General features: G+C 46.2%; 1 protein-coding gene across 3 annotated transcripts; it reads left to right on the plus strand.

The window, feature by feature from the left end:
- Positions 1-1052: 1052 nt before the first annotated feature.
- On the plus strand, positions 1053-25326 carry ELF5 (E74 like ETS transcription factor 5). 3 transcript variants are annotated; one of them, XM_081063701.1, is made up of 7 exons: positions 1053-1253; positions 7805-7929; positions 18860-19093; positions 19935-19985; positions 21563-21631; positions 23102-23297; positions 23729-25326. In XM_081063701.1, exons 2-7 carry the CDS (start codon positions 7809-7811, stop codon positions 23823-23825), a joined length of 768 nt encoding a protein of 255 aa, XP_080919827.1. In that variant the 5' UTR covers positions 1053-1253; positions 7805-7808; the 3' UTR covers positions 23826-25326. The 3 variants fall into 3 exon arrangements, with proteins under 3 accessions (XP_080919827.1, XP_080919826.1, XP_080919828.1); XM_081063700.1 differs by lacking the exon at positions 1053-1253 and adding an exon at positions 3166-3431; XM_081063702.1 differs by lacking the exon at positions 1053-1253 and adding an exon at positions 3203-3342.
- Positions 25327-26731: the final 1405 nt, after the last annotated feature.

A 26731-nucleotide genomic window follows, 5' to 3' on the forward strand; every position in this document is an offset into this window, starting at 1 on the left:
CTGCTTTCACGCTAAAGCTTGGAGTGAGCACTTTGTACACAATGTCTTAACTGCCCAAGAGAACTAGAGGCCCAGTGCAGAAAGGCATAGGGTTACACATGCTGTCCTATTGATGACGGGGGTCCCTGTATTTTACAGCCTAACTCAGGTCGAACTTCTGCTCTCATAATGAAGTCCTAAAAAGCAGGTAATTCTCAGCTAGACAATCTGAGAGCTGGCATGGAAGTCAGATCCTGCCTCATAGCTGTGGACACCTAATGGGGCCCCCACACCTCTGTGTTTCTCTGTCTGTAAGGGGGGCAGGGAGGGAGAAAGCCACCATATGGCTCATTACATTCAAAGACATTAGAAGTCAAATAAGTGAATGTATCCAATGCCCTCTTCATGCTTTGAGTGAAAATGTAGAAGAAAGGCCCAACCATGGTTCTACAAGCTGGCTGTTCCCCTCACCTGGTCTGAAGGCATAAGGCTGGAGGAAATGATAGAGAAGGGGTTTCTGGTTACCATGGGCTATCAAAAAAACCCACTATGATCATAATAGCTAACAAAGGGCTTACTCGGGTCTTCACGTGCATTACCTCATGTGACCTCACAAACCCCAGTGGATAGGTATATGATTTGCATCAGAGTTATGAAGCTCAGAGAGGCTAATTAAGTTATTCGTGATGACACAGCTAGAAAATGATGGACCTAGAATTTGAATCCAAAGCCATCCAGCTACAAAGCCTGTGTTCTTAACCACTGCCCCATCCTGCCCTTCCTCCTTGCCACAAGGGAACAGGGGAGAATGGCACGCTCTACAAAAAGGCAGGACTCCTCGTGTCTGGGAGGGAAGCTACAGAGACAGGCACCAGGGCTGTATTTTAGAGCTTCCCCTCCAACTTGCACAAACGAGAATCCCCAGCCAATGCAGGATCCAGCAAAACTCCCAGAGGTAAGAATTCTCAGCTTGTTTACCGAGTCCCCTGGGTCAGGAGGGAGGGTGGTGAGCTGGGCACAAAAGCAGGATAAAGGTAAATTTTCTGCACGTGAGAACCATCCCCCCCTCCTCCAAGGAGCCGTGTCACACTGTATGTCACCGTCATCAAAGGGGCTGTGCGTAAACCTGAAAAACCAAACGGACCTGTCTGTAGGTGTTACTTATATCACAAGGCTACAGGTGCCTTTATTTCCACTGTACACTGGTGCTGGGAGCGCCTGCCTTCTCTTGCCTTGAAAGCCTCTTCTTTGGACCTAGTCACCGCTGTCCTCACGTAAGCACCTTTTCTTTGCTCTTTTGGATGAATTGTATGGGGTGTCAGGGCTTAAAGGCTCCGACTGGAACCTGGGTCTGATTATTGGTCTCCATCCCCAGATTGCCAGCCCTCCTGCCAGTTCCATCAGTCACAGTGCCTCCTGGGAGCTGTGTGACCGGGATGTAACTGTTTGCCTGAGAGAGACATTTTTGCCTCCTCAGGATGTGTAGAACCACCCACCCCCTTCTCGGGAGCCCCTGGGATCACTTTACTCAGCCAAGCAGAATTCGGAGAGAATGCATACAGGCACTCAATTCTCTATGCCTCCTAAAGCTATCGTTAGGAAGGAAAACTGGATTTTACCCAGAAAAAAATATTCAGCTGCAAGGAAAGCCCACCTCCCCCGAGCCAAACTCCTCCTTTCCCCATTGGTCTGTTCATGACCCCCACTTTAAGACAGAGAAAATAAGCTGCCTTATTCCAGTTTGGGGCATTTTTCAGAAATGTGTCTGTATGTAATACTCTAAAGAAACCTATGTTGCCCTCTCACATCACCTTAGTATAGAATCCTTCCAGAAAAGCAATGGTTAGGGTTTTTCCACTATATGTTCTCAGACCTTTTCCGAAACTGTGCAGTGTGTGTGTGGGGGGGGGGTAGGGGGGGTTCCTCTGCATCCGCCCCCTGCTGGCAGTCACTGGTAGCACATGCTCCCTTCTCAAACTGAAGTTGGGGACCCACCCACCTTTGGTTGTGCTGAGAATTTTACAAGCTGGAAAGGATGTCAGAGACCATAAGCTACAACCTCTCCATTTTACAGGTGAGGAAACTGAGGGCTAGAAAGGTAAAGTGATTTAGAAAGACAACTTCGTGTTTTAGTCTAAAGATCTATGGAGAGGGGTTGTTTGGCCCTCTGAGTGAAAGCTTAATTCTTGTGTCCTGTTATCTGTGAGAATGTTTGTTGTGATTCAAGGTGTTCTCAGAAGTTTCCAGTTTGGTTGTCTTCTTTTTTCAGGAGTCATCTAAGTAGCAACTTTTTAGCTACACTGATGACAAATGAGTTTGTTTCCCCCTCTGGAAATGAATCTATGTGTTGTGCTCAGGCCTCTGCATATATTATCTGTTTTTTTTACGTCCTGAGGACATTCTGAGGATTGCATATTAAAATTCCCATTTTAGAGATGAGCTCAGAGAGGGTCATGAAGTTTTATATACCACACCTTGTAGGAAACAAAAATAATTTTGACAGGCTGAGCAGTAAGAAATGTGTCCCATGTTTCTTGCCTTGTGGATGGCAGAGGTAGGATTGAACCATCCATGGGTTTAATCCAGAAACTGTGAGCTTTTCATTGGAGCCCACAGCACATTATATGGAATACCTTCTGTAGGTCTTGGCTGCCCCTTCAGAAATACAACTAAAACACAAACTAATAAGCTCCCTAAGCAAGCTAAAGAAAAATGAGGAGTCGCTTGGCAAGACATCAGCAAGTCTGTTCTCACAGCTGGTCTGGTTTCTCCCAGAAGAACAAACACTCAAGCACCCAACCCACAATCCTTTAAGAGCAAGTGTCGAAATAGTCCCTTGGGTTTTCCTCCATGTGTCCCTTCTTAGGGAGGTCCAAAGGGTGGGAAACTGACCCTACTTTGCCGCAGGGCTCAGAACCAAGTGGACATTGTGATGTCACTGCGGCTTTGAAGGAAGAAAAACATCTTTCTTCCCAATGAGACGGCTCAGCTGGTGGGATCAAGGAAGGCCCTCCTTGGCTTCCTTTCCCATGGTTTATACCCTTACGGCCTGGTTCTGGCCCGGTGATGTTTTGGTGCATAAACAGCCAATGTGTAGATGCTTCATTGGGTGGATTTTTGGTCACATGCCCAGAGTGAAGTTGATGATCTCTGCCAGGGTCAGAAAGGAATTTTCCTCCTCTGGCAAACAGGCCAAGGCTGGGTAGTTTGCTCCTTCCCCTCTCTCTCTGGAAGGCTGAACAGAGGTGGCTGGTTGCTCAGGCCATGGGCACCACACCTCTGATGACTGCCTCTGATTCGTGTAGGGCGAGAAGCCCATGGGCCTGTCCCTCTGACTGTGTGGACCCTCCCTGTGCACATTTGGTGAGTGAGCCGGCTCTCAGAGGGGTTAGGAAGCCCCTGGAGTCATCGGGGACCTCAGCCTCCATGCCATCGCTGTCTCATTCCGAAAGGTACCTGCGGCCAGCCTTTCTTGTGCATGGAAGGGAAGCCACTCATTCCTCCCCTTGTGTGGGTTGTGCTTGATCCTTGCCTACTTACTAGGCAGCTAGAATGGTGACCACATGTGGGGAAACTGATTGCAACAGCCATGGGTCTTTTCATGGGCAGCCAGTGGGAGTCCAGTGTGCTTAAGGGGCCTGGCTAGCCCAGGCAAAGACTATCCAGAACCCACCGCTGAAAGTAGTTGGCATAGGAGGAAAGGGAGAAAGAGGAAATCGGGGGCCCTTTTCAGAGCTAAAAGTTTAAACTCTGTTGTAGTGGTTTCATGAATTGCTTGACCAGAATAGCCAAATATAACCAAAATCTATGCATATGTGGATGAGTGCACATGTTTGGGTGTGTTGGGCCCATTGGGTGGGTGCCTGAAGAAAATCACAGAGCTAGGGCACAGCTTGGAGTCTACCAGGTCAGTGTGTTCATTTAGTAGATGAAGAATGGAGGCTTGGGGAGGGTCAAGGCAGAAACATGACTCCCTGCCCAGTGCTCTTTCCATGATGACAAACTAGCCAGCCCCTCAAAAACCAAAACTGTGGCTAGAACAGCAGACCCGTGACCCTCCCTAGAGATCCCCTTCTTGTCCTGCTGCTGACTCCAAGTCTAACCCAGTGCTGCTCAACCACTTTTTCGTTATCGCCCCACCAAGGAGACTTTTGCAATCATTGTTTCTTAATCGTCTCCCCTCTCCATGAAATGTTAGTACCATAGAAATACTGTATATCGTTAATGTACTTTGGCCCTTTGGAGGGTCATGAAACATAATAACATCTAAGATGTTTTTGACACCCAAGAACCAGTTTTGTTCTCTCTGGGGTCAATGTCGCCCCCCCCATTGGGAACGCATGATCTAACTTCAGGCCTGGGCCTAACTAACACTGGGTCTCAATGTCCTCGGTGAGAAATGGGGCACCAAACAGCTGTGCTTTCTCACCCACCTTGTTCCACCTACATTAAGGAAATCTTAAGAGCTAAAATCTTCAATTATAGCAAGGACCCTAGAGAGCCTAAGAAGCTGGCTACTGAGTACAAAGCAGCCATTATTCCTGAACACTCACACCTAGAGCATGCTGGCTAAGTAGCCAAGTCCTTTTGTGGAGAGCCCAGAGTTAATAATACCCCATCCTGTGCAATAACAGAAAAAAAAAAAAATCTGCTGCTTTGATAAAAGATATTTTCCCCCAAAGCAAGAAATGATTACAGAAGAAAAACAGCAGTTTAAGAAAACTTAATGGATATAATTGTCCATAGAAGGAATTAGCAAAGGGAATCAGATATTGCGCTGTGTGAGACACTAGAGAGATTACAGAACGAGTGAGCTGGTATAAGAAAAAAATATCCTTGAAGGAGGTAAATGTCCTACTGATCAAAAATGTTCCTAATTTTTATATGACCAAAATCAACTTACCGAATGACTTCTACGAGCTATTTGTCAGCTGGAGATGAGGGGGCACTCACTCCCGCTGTTGTTTTATGTCTGGAGGATTTCTAACTGACATGAAAGACCTGGGGACGGTTTTCTATTTTCTTCCATGTGGTGTCCACCTATGCTTTCTCCAAACCCACCACGAAGGTCATGTCAGAGGTCGCCATCCTCTTCCTCGGTTTTCTGAGCCTCAGAGGGACAGGAGGCGTTTTTTACCTTGAGCCCTCACTTACGGGAACTTTCTTGACGTTGAGTCCAGAAAGCAAAAAGGGCTTTGGGCTCCAGGGGCTCTTCCCTTTCTAGTAAACTCCCACCCCCAGCCCTCTTCATCCTGCCTCCTGCTCAGGATATAAAAGCAGCCAATCCGTGGGAAAATCAGAGTCTAAACCCAGGCAGCCTTGACCTCTGTTTGATATGGCTCCCAGGGAGAGATCCATGACCATGATAATCCGCCGGGCACTTTAACCCTCTCTGGGCGTCAGGAAGGCTTCCCAGTGGGGTCTAGTAACTTTTCATTGATGGCACAGAAAGGGTGCCTACGGGTGAGAATTTGAACTTGGTTATTTCTCTATGTCAGAAGCATAGTTCTCATGCACAGTTGATGGTAATGATCATAGTAGATTTGTAAACATCTCCAAGCAATTGGGTCTTTGGTTCTGGAATCAGACAACCCTGTCCCCTCAGTACTGAGGTCCTATTTGATATGTAAGTGTGGCTGGGATGTGTCTCTGGGCAGATAGGACTGTGGGTGTTTGCAGAAAAGGAAGGAGATAGGTTAAGAGTTGGAAAACTTAAGAGCTCTCTTCATACAATATAACACTGCCACCCATTGGCTGTGTGACCTTGAGCAAGTGACACGAATTCCCTGGGCCTTAACTTTCTCAATTCTAAAATGACAGGGTGAGGAGAAAGATGGGACTAAAACACTACTTTCCAACATGTGGTACTTACACCACTCATGACACACGGGATGAAACTGGTTGGGGTAGGCAAACTTTTCCTTAAAGATCCAGAAAGTAAATATTGTAGGATTTGTGGGCCAAAAGGCGAATAATCATTTAATATGTAACCATTTACAAATGTAAAATCATTTTTAACTACAAGCCATTCAGAAACAGGTGGTGAGCTGCACTGGGCTTTTCGGTTGTAGTTTGCTAACACCTGATTTAGGTGCATGGATGAACAATTTTTACTTAAATACATCTTGATTTTTATGTATGCTAAGAAATATTGACTTCTCATTGATAGTGGTGATATAAAGTTTTCCTTTTAAATAAATGTATTTATGTGAAAACAAAAAGGGAGTTAATCTTTTAAAATGTATTAAGTAGATTATCATGATGGTAGGCAAATGACAAAAGTTGGGAAACACTGGACTAGATGATTTATAAGCCCCTGACCATCTTAAAATTCCATGTGTTTTTATCTAATGTGATCTTGAGCTGCTGTGTCCCCTTTGCAGAACGGAAGGGTTCAATCACCCTAGCTCATCAATATTACTGCAATAATAAGAAAAGCGAAGTTGGGCAAATAGACTTTTCTAATCCTAATCCACCAACATGGATATATATACAATGGATATATGATATATATATATATATATATATATATATATATATATATATATATATATATGTCTGAATTGTGGGAATATGGGAAGCAGCAAAGAGAAACTTGAAAGATGAGACTTGCATGGGCAAGAATGCATGCAGCGGTGGTCCCAGGCCCATCTCTTCTGTCCCTTTCCCAGCTTCAACCAGACACCTTCTCCCAAAACATTCTACTTGCCAGTGTGAGGAGGGAGTAGAGCATAGCCATTAGGGTCATGACTTCTTAAATAGACAAACCTGAGCTGTCACCCAGGCTCCACCACCTGCTACCTGGGTGCTTTGGGGCATGTTACCTGGAATGTCAGAGCGTCCATCCCTCACTTATAAAATGGAACCACTACCAGAACCTCTCAGAGTGGTTGTTCTAAGGAGCCTATGCATAAAGAGTGTAAAGTTCTAAAGTGCTCAGCGTGGGATCCAAGGTGACTCTTATCCAAAACCCTGAGGCTGGATGTGCTGCAGAATTCAGAATTCCTCAGGCGTTAGGAAGTGTATACAGTGTGTATACTGCAGAACACAGAATACCTCTCCCCAGGTATTCCTTCTACGACACCCTAAACACATCAGTGTTCCTGCAGCATATCACATGAATATTCAAGTAGAATAAATAAAATTGTAGCTGTAGTTGTAAAACGATATAGCATATAGTTTGTATGTGCTTAGATATGTATCGTGTATAGTTTATACACACATATAGATGCTTAGATGTAACATATAGACAGTATATAAAACTATATGACATCAATGCAGGACTGGTTTTTGCTGGGAAATAAGTGCATCAAATACACACACACACACACACACACACTTTCAGTTTCGGAGCTCTCTAATTTCAGGATTTTGGTTAAGGGTTTGTGGGTATACTCATTTATAGCGACGCTTGCTCTGTTCTCAGAAGCATATTATTAGATATTATAAGCCAGAGTTCAGGGGTCAGATGTGAGTGAATAGGAAAAGTAAAGAGAGACGCAGTATTGCATAATAAGAGCCCCAATCGTCAAATCCCTGCTTTGCCACTTATTAGCCATGTTATAGGGGCCATTGTCTCAACCCCTCTGCCTCAGTTCTCTCATCTATGAAATGGGGATGGATGAACAAACCTCACAGGATGTGGCAAGGGTTAATTAATGTCATCATCGAAAGCACCTAAAAGGGTGTCTAGCTCTAGGAGGCTGCCTGTTTGTAAGTACAGTATTTGTTCTCATTATTAAAAGCAAGTGTGTCCTGCTGAGGGCTCTTGCAGTGTGGCTTCCCAGAGCCATCCGCCTCCTCACAGCCTCTCCCGCTGTTGCAGGGTGATGTTGGACTCAGTGACACACAGCACCTTCCTGCCCAACGCATCCTTTTGCGACCCGCTGATGTCGTGGACTGATCTGTTCAGCAATGAAGAGTATTATCCTGCCTTTGATCATCAGACAGGTGCGTATGTCTGGAGAAGTCCACCTGAGCTGGGACGGACTGGGGCAGGAGGTGGTGTTGGCCTCGGGCAGGTGACAAGGCCATGCTGGGGCACTATAAATGCCAGATCTCACCAGTATTCAGGGCAGAGGTCCAAGGGAGGCCTGGGTGTACGGAAGGGCAGCTTCTGTAGAGAGGAAAGCACTGGAACCCTCTCTCCTCAACTTCTTCCCAGCTCTGCTCACCTCTCTGAGCCTCATGTTGCTAACAGGTAAAATGGAGATGATAATACCAATCTCTTGGAGTTATTATAGTTAAACAATGTAGTAGAAAGAATCCCTCAGCCTATAGCCTAGTACAGTTATTTCTTGATCATCATGACTTTAGCTAACATTTACTGAATACTAGCTATGCACCACACACCATGCCAAGCACCCATCTCATCCTTATAGAAGCCCTGTGAGAAACAATTATTATTCTCATTTTATAGATGAAGAAACTGAGGCACAGTGAGGTTAAAAGACTTGCTCAAGTTAGTTTCACAGTTAAATTGTATGCAAGTTAACTTGAGCATCTGTACTCTTAACTATCCTACACAGTCATCTTATAAATGATGTAATCCTATGGTTTTGATATTAATATTATCATTATTTTCTGAGATTCTATCTTCTTATCCCTAAAGCAGGAACGATGAGAGTCACTGTAAGGATTAAGGAAGCCCAAGTATGTAAAATATATAGCCTGGCATAAGCAAGTACTCAGTACATATGAGTACCCTCACTGTCCCCCCAGGCCACCCTCCCTACCCTTCCTCCTCTCTGGGCCCAGTTTTCCCTACTTGAGAAGGAAGAATAGGGCCAGGTGCAAATACCATGCCAAAGGGAGGCCAGCCGAGCTTCGCCCCACAAACACTGAGGGCCTCTGTCCGCAGGTGCTTGGGTGACTACACATCACAGAAAACCTGGCTGACTGTAGGCAGTGATGATGCAATTGCTAATCAAGCTTTCAGGCCACAGAGCCTTAACCCTTTCACCCCAGCCTGGCGGGTCCACGCTCAGAGTCAAGAGGCTGGGTCAGGAGGCAGGAGGCAACATTCCCTGAGGGAAAAGTCCAGGAAAGGCCGGGCCTCCCAGGATGCTGAGAAATGTCTATCACCACAAGGAAAACCCACCTGCGGGCCAGAGGCCAGGGCTGCACTTACAGACTTGAGTCACTTGCCTACATAATTCAGTCGTGTACCTGCTCCCAACCCTGCCCCCATGCACACATAAGCACATGACATCTGACACCCTTGTCCGAAGGGTCCAGATCACTGCATTTTGACCTGATTCATTCAGAAGCATATTACAATTCTCCTTTAGGCCTAAGATGCACCTCATTCCCAGAAAGACATGAGAAATGTACTTGATCTTTTCTCAATATTTGGGTAAGAAGCTTAACTCAAAGGAGGAAAATGAAGGCTTTCACTTCCAGTTCCCTCCCCATGTGTCCCACGATAGTGGGCCCAGCTCCTGGTCCTCTCCACCCATGGCCTGCTATCCTGGGAGCCCCTTCTTCCTGCTTATTCTGCTGGGTGGCAACTGAAACCGTGGTAGGAGGGGCTGGACTCAGCCGCCCACCTCATGCAATGTCCCAGGCAGCTTCTGCAGTCATCAAGAGTTTGGACTTTGGAGCCAGGCATCCTAAATGCCAAGTCTGGCTTTGACATTTAATAACCACCATCTTAACCTCTCATGCCTCAGTTTTCTCATCTGTAAAATGGAGATCGTAATAATGCCTACCTTGTAGAGTTGATACGAGAGTAAAATGAGTTAATACGTGTAATGTTTGGGACACAGTCAGGCATGCGGCAAGCACACAGAAGCATTTTTAAATGAAGGATTTGTTTCAGTTTGGGATGATGAAAAGTTCTAGAGATGGGTAGTGTGATGGTTACACAATAGTGTGAATGTGCTTAATGCCACTAAAGTGTACACCTAAGAAAAGGGTTAAATTGATAAGTTTTATGTTATGTGTATTTTACCACAATTTAGAAAATGAAGAGTAGACTGAAGTGATCACCAATACAATGGCCAGTGTGGCTTAAATCCAACAGTCTTAGATATGTAGACACCGCCTTCTCCTGTCTGAGACCTCTGCACTTCCATCAGCGTAAGAGGGGTTGAACCAGGTCATTGCTAGGATCCCTTCCAGAAGCTTCTCTGGTTCCTGCATCAGGCAACATCACAGATGTAGCCCTCTTCCCCCATCACCCATTGAGAGAATAGAAATTCCCACCAACATATGAGGTCAATGGCAATAAAAGAGCTTCCAGGAGTGATCCGGCTTCCAAATATTTCCTGAGGGAGGAGCCAGACTTCTGACTTGCCATCTGGCCGTCTGGGTTTCAGAAGGAGCTGGGTCTGTCCGACCTCCTAAAAGTCAAAGGTGGGTAGTCTCCAGTGAGCACTAGATGAGCCTCGTAGGTCCTGGCTGTTCTCAGCGCCCCACCTGTGGGAGGAAGGCCTGGGGCTGCCTTCTGTCTCTCTCTCACCGAGAGAGACGACGCATCAGTTTGAGTGTCTGTAAAAGCCCCCTCTGAGAGGGCTGGCTCAGAGGCAAGCAGGCTCGGTGTGCTCTGTGGTCAGCAGGCTCTTAGACTTCTCTCTTACCTCATGGGAAATTCCACCTCGAATTCAGGGTTGTCCCAGTGGCAGCGTCCTGTTAGAGTCTTGCTTCGAGGGCTGGCTCTGCCTCTTACCAGCCGTGTGACCTTGAGCAGGTGTTATCTAACATCTCTGAGATATTCTTTCCCCAGCTGGAACAGTATCTGCTTCCTCGAGTCGGAAGGACCGACAGGTTGCACATATCGAGTGCGTGACAAACTGCCTGGCACTTACCGCAGCCAGAAATAGCTGATGACTCCCAGTTAATGGAAAAGTAGCTTTCTCTCTCCTCGCTTCATTTTTCCATATTGAGCAAAAGTAACAAAGGTCTCCTTCTCAACCTTTCCAATTCAGAATTTTTGACAGTTTAGACATTTGCGATCAAAGGGAGAGAAAGGGGGAAAGAAATGATGTGCGCGCTGGACAGAGGACGTCAGTGAGAGGGTAGGGAGGGATATGCAACAGAATTAAGAAAACCAGTTGTTTTCCCACGGCTTTAGCAGAGGGCAGCTGAATCTGCACTAACCACAAAGGATCTGACCTGCTCATTGAAGCAGGATTTCTACGTGGCTGCACTGCAGGCTGGGGAGTGGGCAGTCACATTGGCAAATACTCTAGAATTTCATCAATTCACCTTGGTCTTCTCTTCGGCTCTTAAAACAAGGAATTACAAGTACTGGAAACATTTGTCAAAGGAGGTTCTGCATATATTTCACAAGCATATGATATTTTTAAAACATTATTTCTCCAATCAAGTTCCAGCAGCCAATCATCCGACAAGTCATGGAGTATCCTGGCCTCCCTCCTACTTTCTGGAACTCCATTCCAACCTCCACACACCCACAGGCCTCCAGGATTGCCAAGGTGGTCACGCCCCCATGCAGTGCCCCCTTTGCTTTGGTATCTCATTTATACTTCACTGCAGTGGTTTCTAGGTTGGAGCAGCTATAGGGGTTCCTGGGAGGTCCCCCTAGAGACCTGGGGTAACAAATGAGAAGGACAGGCTCCAGCTCCCCCCTCTCCACCCTCACCCTCAAGCAAGGTTCCTATACTTTAGTTCTGAAGACAGCACAATGGAGTGGTCATCGAGGCTTGGCTAAGGAGCTAGAAGGAACATGTGTGACCTACCCCTAGCTCCACCACTTATTCACACATGACCTTGAAAAGGGACTTCACCCTTCTGAGCCTTACCTCCTCCATTTCCTTTGAAAAATGGGTGATGTGATCTGGGACCTACCTCATAACGTTGTGTGAAGGAGAGCATGAGAAAACTCAGAGCGTAGCACGGTAATGGGCACATACTATGTGCTCAATAAATGTGTTAGCTGTTATTAAACAACTTTAAAAAGATATGCAAAACCCACTGATCTTGGGTATTAATAGCCAGAAGGTCAGAGAGAGAGGTATTTGTGTCTCATAGGGGCTTTTCTAAGCAAAATTCATGTGCTGGGTATAGAAGTTTGAGAGCATGTGAAAAGGAAAGAATCTAAGACTCTCTCAATCAAAAGCAGATAAATAAATACATTGCTGGAAAGTCTGAGCCCTGTGGCAGTAGTCATATTCCAGGACACCCCCAGGGAGAGGCCTCACTGTTTGCCACTGCCAGCCTATCCTGCATATATCTGAGCCTTCTGGGCAGCTGTGGGCCCAGGGCCACTCGGGGATTGGCACTCTTCACCCCTTCCTAACTCCACACACCTCAGGCCACAGCTCTTTGCTGATACCCAGACATCCCTTCTCGTCTTTTCTCCATCCCATTTCTTACACTGCTCTGAATATTTTGTTTTTTTCCCATCTCCTGGCCTAAATCATTCCAGAGGCTTGAAAGGAAAGCCAAGATGGGCTACACCTGCTCTGAGAGGAAACCTGGAAGCAATTTATCACCACAAGTTTCCCCTCATAAAGTCCTTTCTTTCAGTGACAAAGCCACAATTGATGGTGCCCATGCTACCCAGTTCACTGACCAAGTTTCTTCAGTGCCGCCCTAGGCAAAAAACTTTCCCAACCCCCATGCTAATAAATCATGCTAATTATGGTCCAAGCTGTGTAACTCAGGCCCTCTGTGACCCAGACTCTCTGCCTCCCCGAGCTGATCCCTGGGCTCACTTATTCTGGTTGTCCCTCAGTTTGACTGAGGCCCTAGAGGGGAAGGCCTCGTTTCCCGAGAACAAACGTAGTCCCGACATAATAACTAATAATAGGTGACTTATATCAAAAGTTTACTGTCATTCAGATAACTGAGTTAAGTTCTCAGTGTGGATCACTTGTTTTCCTTTTCACAACAAACTTCCTAAGAGGTAGGCACTATTATTATTCTTGTTTTACGGATGAAGGAAGCTGAGGTCCAGAGAGGTTAGGAAACTTTGTTAGGATTACACAGCTAAGAAGTTGAAGAGCCAGGACTACAAATCAAGAAGGTCCACCTCCACAGCCCAAGCTCAGTTACCCCACACAGTCCTACAGCTCCCATTGGAAGGTCCCTCTCACTCCAGCTCGGTTGACAGACCCCGAGAAAGGAGGATGGGAACAAGAGTCTGGTAGGTTTCTCTAGCTTCGCAAAGTTTCCCATCTATGCTCCCCAATCAGCAGAGGAGAAAGATCAACTTCTCTTCCAGAGGGTCTAGGAATTCAAAGCTCAAAGCTCAAGGTAATTCTGCAATCTGCAGATTTTGCCTTCTGCTGCATATCTAGTTTGCTGTAATAAAGTCAAAACCTCACCCCCAAATTCTTGCTTCAAGTGAGGCTCCAAGCAAATGAACAGTGTTGGCTCCAAAATTTCTATATAGTAAGGGCTTAGGGGCAGCAATCCAGTTGGAAGAGATGGCAAAGGGACTTGCTTAGAATTTTTTTTAAAGCACTTTAGGTAAGACTGAGAAGACATCAGATGTCCATAACAAAAGAATAAAGGTGGGGGATAATGGCCCCCTCTCTGGCATCTCCACTAAAGAGACACAGGCATTAACATATGATTTTAGTTATCCCTGTCACCCTCTATCTACTCTGGGGCCTTAGCCTCCACACTTCCACCCCAATTTGAGAAGCGTGGGTCTGGCGTATGTCCTGATCATGAAGTATTTTACAAAGTCACACAGACTCACGTGTGTTCCCATATTTGGAATAGCATTGGCCACCTAACTCACGCCAGCCATACAAGGACAAAGTAGCATGATCAATAATATAATATCCTCATTTTTCATAATGAAAATAAAACCAAGCCTCTGGAAAAGAACATAGCTGCTGGCCTAAACACACACCACAGTGAGAGAGAGAGAGAGAGAGAGAGAGAGAGAGAGAGAGAGAGAGAGAGAGAAAACGTATTAGAACTATTTGAAGAAATGCAATCAAAGTAGCCGTATGGATAGCCCCAGTATTAACAAGTATAAAGGGGTGGTTGTTAATGAACACTTACTCCATTCATGCCCCCATTCTAAGCACTTGCCATGTTTTGATTCACTTAATCCTTTCAACAGCATGGTGAGGGAGGTCCCATTATTCCCACTTTGCAGATGAGTCCCAAGAAGGCAAAACCAGTAAGTGTGAGACCACATGCCTTTTCAACTTTTAGGGGGTATCCAAACAGGAACCCTGGTTTCACGTTCTACAGCAAAGATTTTCAAGGAGCCTTCTGGAGCTATGGAAGGGAAGCCATCTAGTACTTTCATCTCAACTCCCAGCAAAGCAGTGCTCCTTTTTTGCAAATAAGTTTTAATTTGAAGACAATACTATTCAATTAAAAAAAAAACAATTAAAACTCTAGCATGCCCTTTCTAAGCAATAATCTCGAAAAAGACAACTGTCCAAAAGCATGTGAAATGTTCCATCACAAAGTGACTTCCAGGAGTGATCTAGTCTATGGAAGAGTTGTGATTGGCCTTCAGAGTGTTTTTTAAAAATTAAATAACTTGCCAACACATAACAATCTGGGCCTAGCTACACAGGGCCCCCCTTCCCTCATGGCAGTGGCCAAGTGGAATTCAGCAGCAATTGTCTACTTAGCGTGAGCTTTCCAATTTCCCCTGTCCCCCTGGGGGAGGCACTTCAGGCATGGACATTGCCTGCTGAACCTATGGGTATTTGAGTGTGCCAGCCAAGTCTAAAAGCTCAAGTCCTCCTTCTGACTATAATCCCAGTTTATAGCATTACTTGTGGCAATTCCCCCAGAATTACTCCTTTTTGCTCCTCAATTCTTCCCAGGGCAGCGGGCCCCTAAACAAGTGTCCTGACTCACTTCTGACTTCAAAGGAGCTGGCTGAGGCTGCTGCTTAATAGTGGCCTGTGGACCTTTGGATTAAGTCTCCCAGGTACTGGATGCCATTTGTCCCCAACCAGTAGACATTGGCAGAAGGTCCTCATAGCTCAGCTTCTCCAAAAAGTTTACATTATTTTATAAATGGAAGGTGCATTGAGGAAAACACTTCACGTTTCCAGATAATACAACAAAAACACTTTACATTTCCACACAATACAGAAGATAACGTCTTCTGTGGGTATATTACCCTTTTCTTTATTTGCCCTGAGTTCATCTCTTCTAAATAGTAAAAGGGTCTTCTTCAGGTCATTCACTGGGGTTGCAAACACTGTCATCATCTCTGAATCCTTTTTCTGATTTTGCAAATCTACACTACATGTAGACAGAATGTATCTAAACATATGAGCAGAACGTATAGAAACACACACACACACACACACACACACTCGTATGTATATATCTGCGTTCATCCAAATCTTTTTTAATCTGTCTTCAAGATGTATATCCAACTTGGTCCTCCTCAACCAAGATGAGTGAGGCAAGATCTGATGTAAAATTCCCGCATCCGTAAAGACTTGGCATGGGGCCTAATTCCCTGACTGACCAGCTGTGTGGTGTTAGGAGACTCATCTAACCTCCCAGAACCTGTTTCCTCACCTGTCAAGTGGAGATTAATAATCATCCTTTATTCAGTCAGTTATTGTCGCTGAGCGCCCACAGTGGGCTAGGCCAGGCGCCAAGCACTCCTGACTCAGGGTGAGCAACGCAGAGCGGGCCCCACCTCATGGAGCACAAGGTCTGGGGAGGGAGGGAGGCAGGTGCAAATCCTTGTGAGATGGGTACCTGAGGAGAGCAGTGCAGGGAGGCGAAGACTCTGAGAGGGGGCGTGAGCTGTGTGGTCTTGAAGAGGAGCAGGAATTAATTAGAAGGCAGATGGGGACCTTGTCCTAGGCAAAGGGAAGCACCTGTGGAAGGACTGAGCCAGGAGCCAGTTCCGAGGCGGTGACAGGGGAGGCCGGTAAGGGAAGGCCCAGAGGAAGCAGGCCTTTCTTACCCCGTCAGCCTCACCTCTGTCGCCCTCCTTGTGAGGATGGAGCCATAGAAACACACCACAACAGAAAAGTACCCCATGATGGTGTCTCTACATCGCTGAGAACTGCCCTTTTCTTCTCCTCTCTGGGGGCTGTGGGAGGGACTTTCCTGGTGAGGAGAGCCCGCCATGCTTGGTTCTGGCCCTGGCTTCCCTACAGGGGCCCAAGCCATACACAAAGCCTGCTCTGTGGGTGAGCTTCAAAGGAGAGAGCTGAGAAGGGAGCCTGTGCCAGCGACACCTTCCTAGTGTCAGGGCCACCCCCATCCAGGCATTTCTCCGAATCCTTTAGGCCCTCTTGTGTTCCAGAAACAACATGGCCCTCTTCAAGTGCCAAAGAAAATAAGGAGGGGGTGGACGTGAAGAAGGGAGGGGAACGAAGACTTGGTGAAACCTTTCCGTGAAAAGAAATAAGCTGTGTCCTCCAATTGCAGGGCAGAGATAGCCATCTCTGCCGGGGCTCATGAGGCACAGGACCCAGGGTAGAAGAATTTCAAGGCTCATAAACATCTCTCTCAGAATATCAGAAAACTAAAGGCCCCTAGGCTTCCTCAAGCCATAAATCAGTACATGACAGCACAGGCCAGACTGGGGAATGGCCACCCTATTTTCTCAGGAGACACTGATGGCCCTGTGGTGCCACACCACCAGCAGCCAGTGAGCCAGAGGGCTGGCGTGGGCCTCACCGGCCCCCTTTCTCTCCTCAGCCACCAGGTAGAGGTGACGACATCGGTCTCCACGACCCTGGTAGAATATTAACTCTGATCCTCATGCACACAGAATTCTGGTTAAAAATCTTAAATAGAACAAATCAATTGTGTAAGTTTGACTGCCTCTCAAGCCATGCCAGGGTAGGAAAAGAGATTTCTGTGAAAGCTCTGAGTTTTAGGGGGAGCCTCAGTTTCCTTCTTTATAAAACAGCCTACTCACACCTATTTAGGAGGATCTGAGGAACTTGAGAAGCTGACAGGCAGGAGGTGCTTGCTTAGGGAGCAGTACACCTGACAGGGCAGAGAATCCATCTCCTGTCCGGGACTGGAAGCTCCACAGCTCCACTGGGGACAGTGGCAGCAAACGCAGCATTCAAAGAGGTCATCGGAATAGTCTCATTGCCATTTGCTGTGGAGGCTAACCTGCGAGTGACACTTTCTGTCATCCACCCAGCCAAAGCCAGTCTGTACCCTGCTCTCTGCCTTTCCCCTCAAGCCTTCTTCTTCTCTCTAGCTCTCTGACTCCCCCTCCTCTCTTTCCATGGTTCATCTCTTATCTGTGCTGAGCCTCTGAGGACCAGTTTGATAGAATGGGAAGAGATGGAATGGGCTTTCAAGTTTAGACTGGGGTTCAAATCCCAGCTCTGCCACCCACTGGCTGTGGGATCTTGGGCATGTCCTCCATGACCCTCAGGTTCCTCATCTGTGACTTCCTAGAGGACATGGACCAAACCTCTTATTTACTCCTTAGCACACAATTTGTGGCTTTCCATACACTAGGTGTTCAATCACTACCTTAATAATAGCATTCAAATCTCCCAGGCCCTGTACTAAGTACTTTTACATGTATTAACTCATTTAATCCACAGAACAACTATAATATAGGTGCTATCATTACAGTGGTACCTGGTTTTCGAACATCTCGGTTGACAAACATTTCGGTTTATGAGTGCCGTAAATTTTATGGATTTATGGTATTAGATAGTAAATTTCATGCTAAATTTGTAGCTTTAGGGGTTGATTTTAAAGTTCTGGAACAGATTAATCCATTTTGCATTACTTTCTATGGGGAAACCGTGCCTCAGTTTTCGAACGTTTAAGAACTCGAATGGACTGCCAGAACAGATTATGTTCGAAAACCGAGGTACCACTGTATATCCATTTTACCAATGAGGAAAGTGAAGCTCATTTATTGAATGAATGAATGAATGAATGAATGAACAAACGAGTACCACAGCAGTTGCAAGAATTATTTATATCAAAGAGCCTGACCAAGTTCCTGGTACCTCACCTCTTCCATCCCCTATGTCTGCCACCCTTCCTCCTTCTCCTGGCATTGGGACAGGGCTGTTGAGCACTCAGTGTCTGCCCTGGGCCAAACATGGCCACTTCCCTGCCTCCCACACAGGATGGCACTCAGCTCTGTCTTGGTGTGTACAGGGTTCCTCTGAAGGAGTGAAGGGGCACTGGTCTCAGGAGAGAAATTCTTCAAAACACCACCAACACCACAATACAATGAACTCCTCCCCTTCCCTTTCCCCCAGAGGAGGCTGCTATAGTGATCTAAGGAGTATTTCACCAGCCCGAGGCCCTCAGCTTAAGATGGCCAGAGGCAATTCACAAACCAATCGCTAGTGGTGGCCGCTGTCCATGAGAAGAGAGGAAATCCAATCAGCTTCACATGGTGGCTGGCACACAGTAGGCATTTAATAAGTATTGAACTGATTATTTTCTATGCACCACACAGCTTCCGTATGTTAACCCCAAACTGCATAATAGCCCTGTGAGTTGGGCATATTATTATCCCCATTTTACAGATGAGGACACTGAGGCTTAAGTATCTATGGACCCGGCCCAGGCGGAAAGTGGCAGAACCAGGATTTGAACCCAGGCTTGTCCGGCTCCAAAGCCTGTGCTCCTGACACCATGTTATTTGAAACGGAATCGCTGATGGGCCTCGTTCTTTCTTTCTCCACTAGTTCCCTTCTTTTTAAGCAATGTAACTAGACGTGGCCTGGGTTTCTTGCCCCTGTCATTCCCTCTCCTGCCCCAAAGTCCACCAGTAGGATCCAGTCACCTCTGGTTTTTACTGCGGAACGGAAGTGACCTGGGCCCCAGCAGAACACTCCAGGGCTGGAGGTCCTTCCGACTTATTGGACAAGCGATGAGGATGATAAACAACCAGAGCCACCTTTGAGGGACCTTCCACAGGCTCTCCTGGGGCCACAGTCCTTCACTTCTCTCTCCTCTGGTGTAGCCTGCGACTCGTACTGGACCTCCGTGCACCCTGAGTACTGGACTAAGCGCCACGTCTGGGAATGGCTCCAGTTCTGCTGCGACCAGTACAAGTTAGACATCAACTGCATCTCCTTCTGCCACTTCAACATCAGCGGCCTGCAGCTGTGCAGCATGACCCAGGAGGAGTTCGTCGAGGCGGCCGGCATCTGCGGGGAGTACCTGTACTTCATCCTTCAGAACATCCGCTCGCAAGGTCAGTGTCAGGCACCCAAGTTCCCTGTGAACCCAAACCTCTCAAAACCTAGGGAAAGCTCCAGTATGCTAGAATCGGAGACTGTAGGTAAAAGGGAGGCAGTTATAGGAAAGTGAGCTGAGTACATTTTTAAAAAGAAAAGAAAAACTCAAAACACCCAGCTAGAAAGTCAGTGTCCTTTGGCCAGTGCAGCTTCATGAAAACATGATCTGAAATTCCTAATTCACCTCCAGCCCACCCATTCTTCAGAGGAGCAAACCAAGGCCCCAAGTCTCCCAAATCCTCATTAAATCCTCATGTTAGGTTTTGTGCTTCTTGTGGCCTCCTAGGTCCATTTTCTCCTTTGAACAGCACCCAACAGGCATTCAAATCCCTGAGGGATTAGAGGCCGAGTCACAGATCACAGACTCTCAGAGCCAAAGGGGAGCTCAGTGGTGGTTTTGTCACGTTGCCAATGAGGAACATGAGCCCAGAGACTGAATGGCTGGGCAAGGCCTCATGGAGGTCAGTGACCCAGCCCAGCTCAGAGCCCAGGCCTCCAAGCACTGAGGCAGGACTCATTCACCAGTGCCCACTCAGAAAATCTCAGAGGCTGCTGGAACACCTGGCCCTGGGGAAATCTCTCCAGGTAGCCTTTCAAATCGAGGAGATTGTCACCTCTCAGGGTTGGCTTCAGGGTGGCCTTATAAAGGCCAGATGGTCTCCAAGGTTCCTTCCGAAAAAAAACGATGCTGCTTTAGGGGACAGTTACTCCCCTTCTCCCCAGGACCTCCTCTCCAGTTCTGGCCGGGGGAAATCAGGATTGTATGGTATGGTTTATGGATTTCTTTTTCTTTCCCAGGTTACTCCTTTTTTAATGATGCTGAAGAGACCAAGGCTGCCATCAAAGACTGTAAGTAGCCAAGTTCAAGCCACCCGAGGCTCTGTTGAGGCTACTGTTTGGCACATGGGCATGATCATTCTTTTAGGAGCACACTGACAGGTGGATGACCTGCAACAATCACACAGGCTCAGAGAAGACAGCAGGAGAAAGGCAGTGGACAGAGCCTGGGGCTTCTCCTAGCCTCCCCCAGGCTCAGTTTGCCTATCTATAAAATGGTGTGAGCCCAAGAAACATGCCTACCAAGTGTCTGGCCGGTGTCAGCAGCAGAGGAGCTCCAAAAACTGGTATCCGTTAGCAGCAATCATCCTAATTACTAACCATGAACGGTCTTGTGGTTGATAATGTCTGCGAAGAATCTGAGCTCACAAAGCAGGTCGAGTTTGTAATTATAAGGTGATGGAGGAGCTCAGATGGCCTTGCTGATTCTGGAAATTAACCCTCACTGTTTTGCTTTTGCAGATGGAGAAGGTTTAGGAAAGGAAACTTGGGCGCTTTCCTGTTTTAAGATGATGATTATTGCTGTTTGTTACTGAGTCCCATACAAAGGTCCTGGCCTTGAGGGCAGGAGACATGGTTTACTATGAGCCAGGCCCTGGGCTAGACACTTACAGACATTGTCTCAGGTCATCTATCCTATAACCCTGTAAGACAAGGCCTAGTAAGTACCACCGCCTTTTACCGAGGTAGGAACTAAAGCTTAGAGGTTAAGGTGACAAGGTCAGGTGACAGATGACCTAGGTGTGTCTAAATCTGAAGCCCATAATTTCTTTTCTTTTCTCATCCGTTTCTTTCTCTTTTCATTCATTTGACAAACATCGGTTAATACTTACTATGTGCCAGGCCCAGAGCTAGGCACCGATCTCTTTGCTTTTACCTGTGCCCCTTCCAGTCTGTTCTCCATACTCTAGCCAGAGGGATGTTCTTAAAACGTGGACCTTGTCAAATTCCAAAGTCTTCACTTTTCTCTTTGAATAAACCCTAAGTCCTTACCTGGGCCTGCTTCCCCAGGACCATGCCCACCACTCTCCCCAGGCACCTGCCTCACTGGTCTTCTCTCCGTGCTTGACTTCGCACATGCTGGAATATCTATCCCTCTTCTTCACTCAGCTCTTTCTCCTCTTTATCTGTCAGCGTAAATGTCTCCCTTTCATGAGGCCCTCCTAGGCCACTCTGTCTAAAGTAAGTACTAGACTTTCCTCCACCTCATTCTCTATCCAATGTCCCATTTCCTTCATAAAACTTAAAACCATGGGTGATTTGTTTCATTTGCATTTTACCTTGACCATTCATCCTTAAATTCCACATCATCAGGGACCAAGTCTGTCTTGTTCGCTCTTGTATCCCCAGCATGAAGCCCAGAGCCCGGCACACAGCAGGCCCCCGGTGTTCAATATAAGTGCTCCCTGCTCCTTAAAGAGAAATACTGATTCTCAGGCATCTTTGCACCTCTTACCTCCTAATTACCCCCAAAGTGCCCAAATTGGTGTCTTCTACCACAAAGGGGTTCGATTAATATCTGGGTGTGATTTGAGGTCCGAATGTGGCCTCTAGATTCCTTCCTACGGCCATAAATCATTCTATTTCAGATGCTGATTCCAGCTGCTTGAAAACTAGTGGCATCAAAAGTCAAGACTGTCACAGTCATAGTCGAACGAGTAAGTGTACAGACGCCACTTTTCACTTCTAATGTCCTAAAACTACGAGACAAAGTCATCTGCTTTCATAACTTTGAAACTGAATGTTTAAGTGGGACCAGTTATTTCCCAAAAGAGGTAGCAGAAGTCGACGATGATTTTTATAAATGTTATCAAATGTATGCTTACTTCTTTTCACTTGGAAATGGTACTATAAAGAATTAAAATGAGGAAGAAATTTTCTAAACATGTTGAATTTCTGAAGAACGAAAGGTTTCTTTGTCCTGGCATCCTGGGGGGTCCTCCTCACTGAAGTACTTAGGGGCAAGAGTAGAGAAAACACCATGAGTTGGCAATTCTGTTAGCCTTTCCCCAAACTAGGACACATCTACCCTACCCGGTGCACAATCAGCCTGCTAGGCTTGGTTCTAGTCACTTGATATGTATTAAATCATTATCCTCTAACCTCTGCTATGAAGTCAGTACTCTTATGATCCATTTTACAGATGAAGTAGAGAGATTATGATTACAGACCTAGAAAGAGGTGAATTCAGGCAGTTGGACTCCAGAACCAGTCTTAACCACAATACAATAGGAGAAATTCCATGAAAAACATAATTGTAGGACTGGTCCACCCAGACAGCTGCAGCTGTGGGACAACCACACTGCCTGTCAGAAAGAAAAGATTATTTAATGGTCATTTCATTGATTCCATAAGAATTAATCCATGATTCCATAGAGCAAGGACAGTCCATGAGCCAGTGTTGCTAGTCGATGTAAGTTTGGTGTCCCTGTGTCGTGCGGGGCGTCCAGCGGGGTCTCTGCTCCCGCTCCCCACATAAGAACGCAGGACACGGTGAGGCCCAAAAGAAACACCCACAAAGCCATAGGTAGGGGAATCATACCACTATATTCTCTCCGGCGGCATCCGCCTCTCTGCAATCCGCTCTTGCTAGTCCCCAATTCTTTCTGCTAGCGTAGCCACAGCCGTTATATTAGTGGCCAATGGCTTACAGGTTACAGCTGACGGCCAACTAGCCACAGCTGTTGGCCATCTGATCACAGTTGATGGCCATTTACTACCTGAGCCAGCACCTTTCTATGTGAGGCCGAGAGCCTGGAAACTGCTTTTGGGGGCTTTGTCCCCACACTCCACCCCTACAGGGTCTCGCCTCACAATCTACGTGACAAGCGTCTTCCGCGAGGGTCCCTGTGCGAGGACCCTGGAGGTGAATGCAATATCCTGGACACAGCCAGGCTCTTTGAGCACAGCCAGGGTTTCTCAGGGCACCACCAGTACTTCTGGGCACAGCCAGACTTCCTGGGCTTCTTAGGGTACCATCTGTCTCCCCGGGCACAGCCAGGGTTTCTCAGGGCACCACCCCAGTACTTCTGGGCACAGCCAGACTTCCTGGGCTTCTTACAATTGAAAAAAAATTTTTCTCTTACAATTGAAAAAAAAAATTAAGTAACTCTTTTTCCTCCTGAAAGGCCTGCAGAGTTCTCATCTATGGGAATTTGTACGAGACCTGCTTCTATCTCCTGAAGAAAACTGTGGCATTCTGGAATGGGAAGATAGGGAACAAGGTATTTTTCGGGTGGTCAAATCAGAAGCCCTGGCAAAGATGTGGGGACAAAGGAAGAAAAATGACAGAATGACGTATGAAAAGTTGAGCAGAGCTCTGAGGTAAGTTAATAGTATGAAATGCCATGAACCCTCCGGCAGAGTTATATAAAATGGCCAGCCACAGAAAATTAAATTGTTTTTTTCAGCTTTTTCCTGATAATCGAAAGGTCATGAGACAACACTTTGGTTCTTAGTTACAGGCAGGATTATGGTTTGTAAATGGACAGGCCGTCCTTCTCATTCTTGGCAGTGAATCCAAGCGATCTCACACATACATACACACAAAACACGTTTTGAACTGAATGTGAGGTTCACTCTTCCAAGATGTCTGGGAAAAGGTTTAAGTGTAAGTTGATAACAGGGTGTGAAAATACCAAGGTAACCAAAGACCAGCCTTGTCACCTGAGAGGAATGAGGAGAGAGTGTTTATGTTCTGTTGTTTTCCTGGGGTGCAAACCCTCCCCACGTTTGTCTTCTGCTGTCTTTCTCAGGTACTACTATAAAACGGGAATTTTGGAACGGGTTGACCGAAGATTAGTGTACAAGTTTGGAAAAAACGCACACGGGTGGCAGGAAGACAAGCTATGATCTGCTCCATCATCAAGCTCATGCTATGGATTTCTGTCTTTCAAAATAATCAGATTGCAATAGACATTGGAAAGTCTTTGTTTTCGTTTTTTAAACCTGCAAAAGTGCTGATAAAATTTCTCCGCATCTCAGCTTACATTTGGATTCAGAGTTGTTGTTGTCTACTTGCGGGTAATAGCAGCAACCCTTAAGAAATTTTTTTTTGCCACCCGAGAGGAGGAGGGGTACCTTGAGCAAAGACTACTTCCCAAATCAAGAGTGCAGAACCACAATAGCCAGCACCATTGGTGCTGCACAGAGACAAGGGACCCAGTTCTGCCATGAGACTCATCTAGTGCTCCCATTCCAAAGGTTCCAAAGTTTTCACACATTTAAATTGTGGCAGCTCACAAACGGGGGGGGGGAAAAGTCATTCATTTGTAGTTAACATGATAGGAGGGAGTGAGATGTGAGTAAGACAAATATACCACCAATTTTAAATCGTAAAAGTCAAATTCCATAGAAAAGCTTCTTAATCGGTAAAAGAGCTAAGCCATCGAGCTGGTACGGCATCAGATTTAGCGTAGGCTAAGAGTAAGTTTCTTAACCTGGACATCTTTGCGGTCACTCAGCAAACTCCCACGGCCATTCATTTAGAGCAGGGGTGTCCAAACTTTTTTCAACGTTTTTTACCAAGGGCCATATGCGGTAAAATACACATATAGCTGGGCCACTCACTCGAGTACGTATTGCCTCACCTGGTTTATTTAAGTAAACTATTTAAATATATTTTTGGAATTTGCTGCGGGCCAATTAACAATGGATTGCAGGCCGCAGTTGGCCCGCGGGCCGCAGTTTGGACACCCCTGGTCTAGAGTAACACACTTAACATCAGGCATACTCTTGATTCTTGCTTAATTTATTCCCCTCTTCTCCTATCGGTGGGGTGGCATATGGTAGGCAAAGAGCTAGCTAGTCAACAGACACTTGCACCAATTTCCAAATCATTGCTGTTTCCATGATTCAAGCTCGCAACACAGTAAAATCGTAATTCATCAATTGTCTGTGGCCAAGACATTCAATCTTCATAGAACTGGAACTCTCCTGACGACTCTGTAATGGTCAATTCAATTACGTCTCGTTTTGTCTTCCTATTTGACGTGTACTCGAGCTCCAAAACATGTATTTCCTTGACAAAAATAGCAACAGTGAATTTACACCAGGAAATGTTCACGGGTTCAAGTCTGCACTGACGTTTCTCATCAGTCACTGTAGGTACGCCATTAGGGACCTATAACGAGGTGGGCGGCCCAGGACTTCCCCTTCACCAGAGCAGGGAGCAACATGTGACAAGGCACTGAACCACACAATACAGGCTGAGGACCTCCAAGCTTAGAGTTTAACTTCAAAAGGTACTTGTTTTAAAAAATGTGAATGACTGTAAAATAATCTATTTTTGGATTCATGTGTTTTCCAGGTGGATATAGTTTGTAAACAATGTGAATAAAATATTTAACATGTTAAACTGCCTCTGTATTGTTAAATCCATCAAGGCAGACCCCGCAAAGTGTTGACAAGCTGTAAAACCTTTGATGACCCTTCCATTTCCTAGCTATAGGAGATGGAGATTTTTGAAGAGCCCCAAAAGATGCAAGAAATATATGGAGTGATCCTACCTACCATCTTTTACATCATAAGACAGAAGTCACCTCATAAAAGGAACGCAGTGGGCCCTACAGATATATTTATGTTTGGTACACACACACACACACACACACACACACACACACACCAATTTTTTTTGTTTGTTGTTTTGAGGTTTTGTTTTGTGCCTTACTATAAATTCTTTGCCTTATTTAAAAATCAGATTTACAGAAAAATCCAGATTCCCACCTTTTTTAAAAAACTCAGATCTGGCAACATCAGTTTCTGTGCCTTGTGGCAATTAATTTCCTGCAGCTAAGTAGAAGCTGCCCCTTATTTTAAAATCTGATTTTTAAATAAGGTCACCGCTCTCTACCGCCTTCCAGAGTTCAGCTTTGTTCTTGCACTACTGTTGTCGGTTCACACATCCAGAGAGCCTGGCCATTTTGAATGTGGGACCTCTGTCCTGGCCACCTGAAGAGGTAAGTACCATACTAATGGACTGGATCAAAGCCCACAGTCCAGCTGAAAGAAGAGATTATCCAGGAAATTGGCAATTGGCTAACAGGAGGGGAACGGGGAGATTCCAGGCAAAGAGTCTGGCAGAATCAAGCAGCTGGGGGCGGGGGGGAAGGGCCCAAGGTGGGGGCAGAAGACAGCACTCAGGAGTAACACACGACCTGGGGATGCTGCCCATCCCCAGAAGGGCATCAGGAAATTCAGGGAACAAAACAATGAATCCCTCAGCTCCTCAGGAAGTTTGCATCTATAACACCATTCGACTAGCATTCTCTTTGTAGTCATTTCCTAGGGCAGCCCAAGACAAATCACCACACTTGGTGGCTTCAAACAAATTGATTTTCTCATGGTTCTGGAAACTAGATGTTCGAAATCAAGGTGCTGGCAGAGCCATGCTCCTTCCATAGGCTCTGGGGAAGAATCCTTCTGGCCTCTTCCATTCCTGGTAGCTCCAAGCATTCCTTACCTTGTGGCTAGGAAATTCCAATCTCCACCTCAGCCTTCAGGTGGCATGCCCCTCTACCTCCCCTTTGCCTCTTAAGAGGACATTTGTCACTGCATTTAGGGCCCATCTGGATAATCCAGGATGATCTCCTCTTGAGATTCTTAACTTAAGGACACCTGCAAAGACCTTTTTTCCAAAGAAGGTCACTTTCGCAGCTTCCCAAGATTAGGACATGGACATATCCTTTTGGGGAACCTCATTTAACCCACTAGACCCTTTAAAATGTGGATCTTACTTAAACACAGAGCTTCATAATACA

This window comes from Rhinolophus hipposideros (genome assembly GCF_964194185.1).
Source record: "Rhinolophus hipposideros genome assembly, chromosome: 10".
Taxonomy (NCBI): Eukaryota; Metazoa; Chordata; class Mammalia; order Chiroptera; family Rhinolophidae; genus Rhinolophus; species Rhinolophus hipposideros.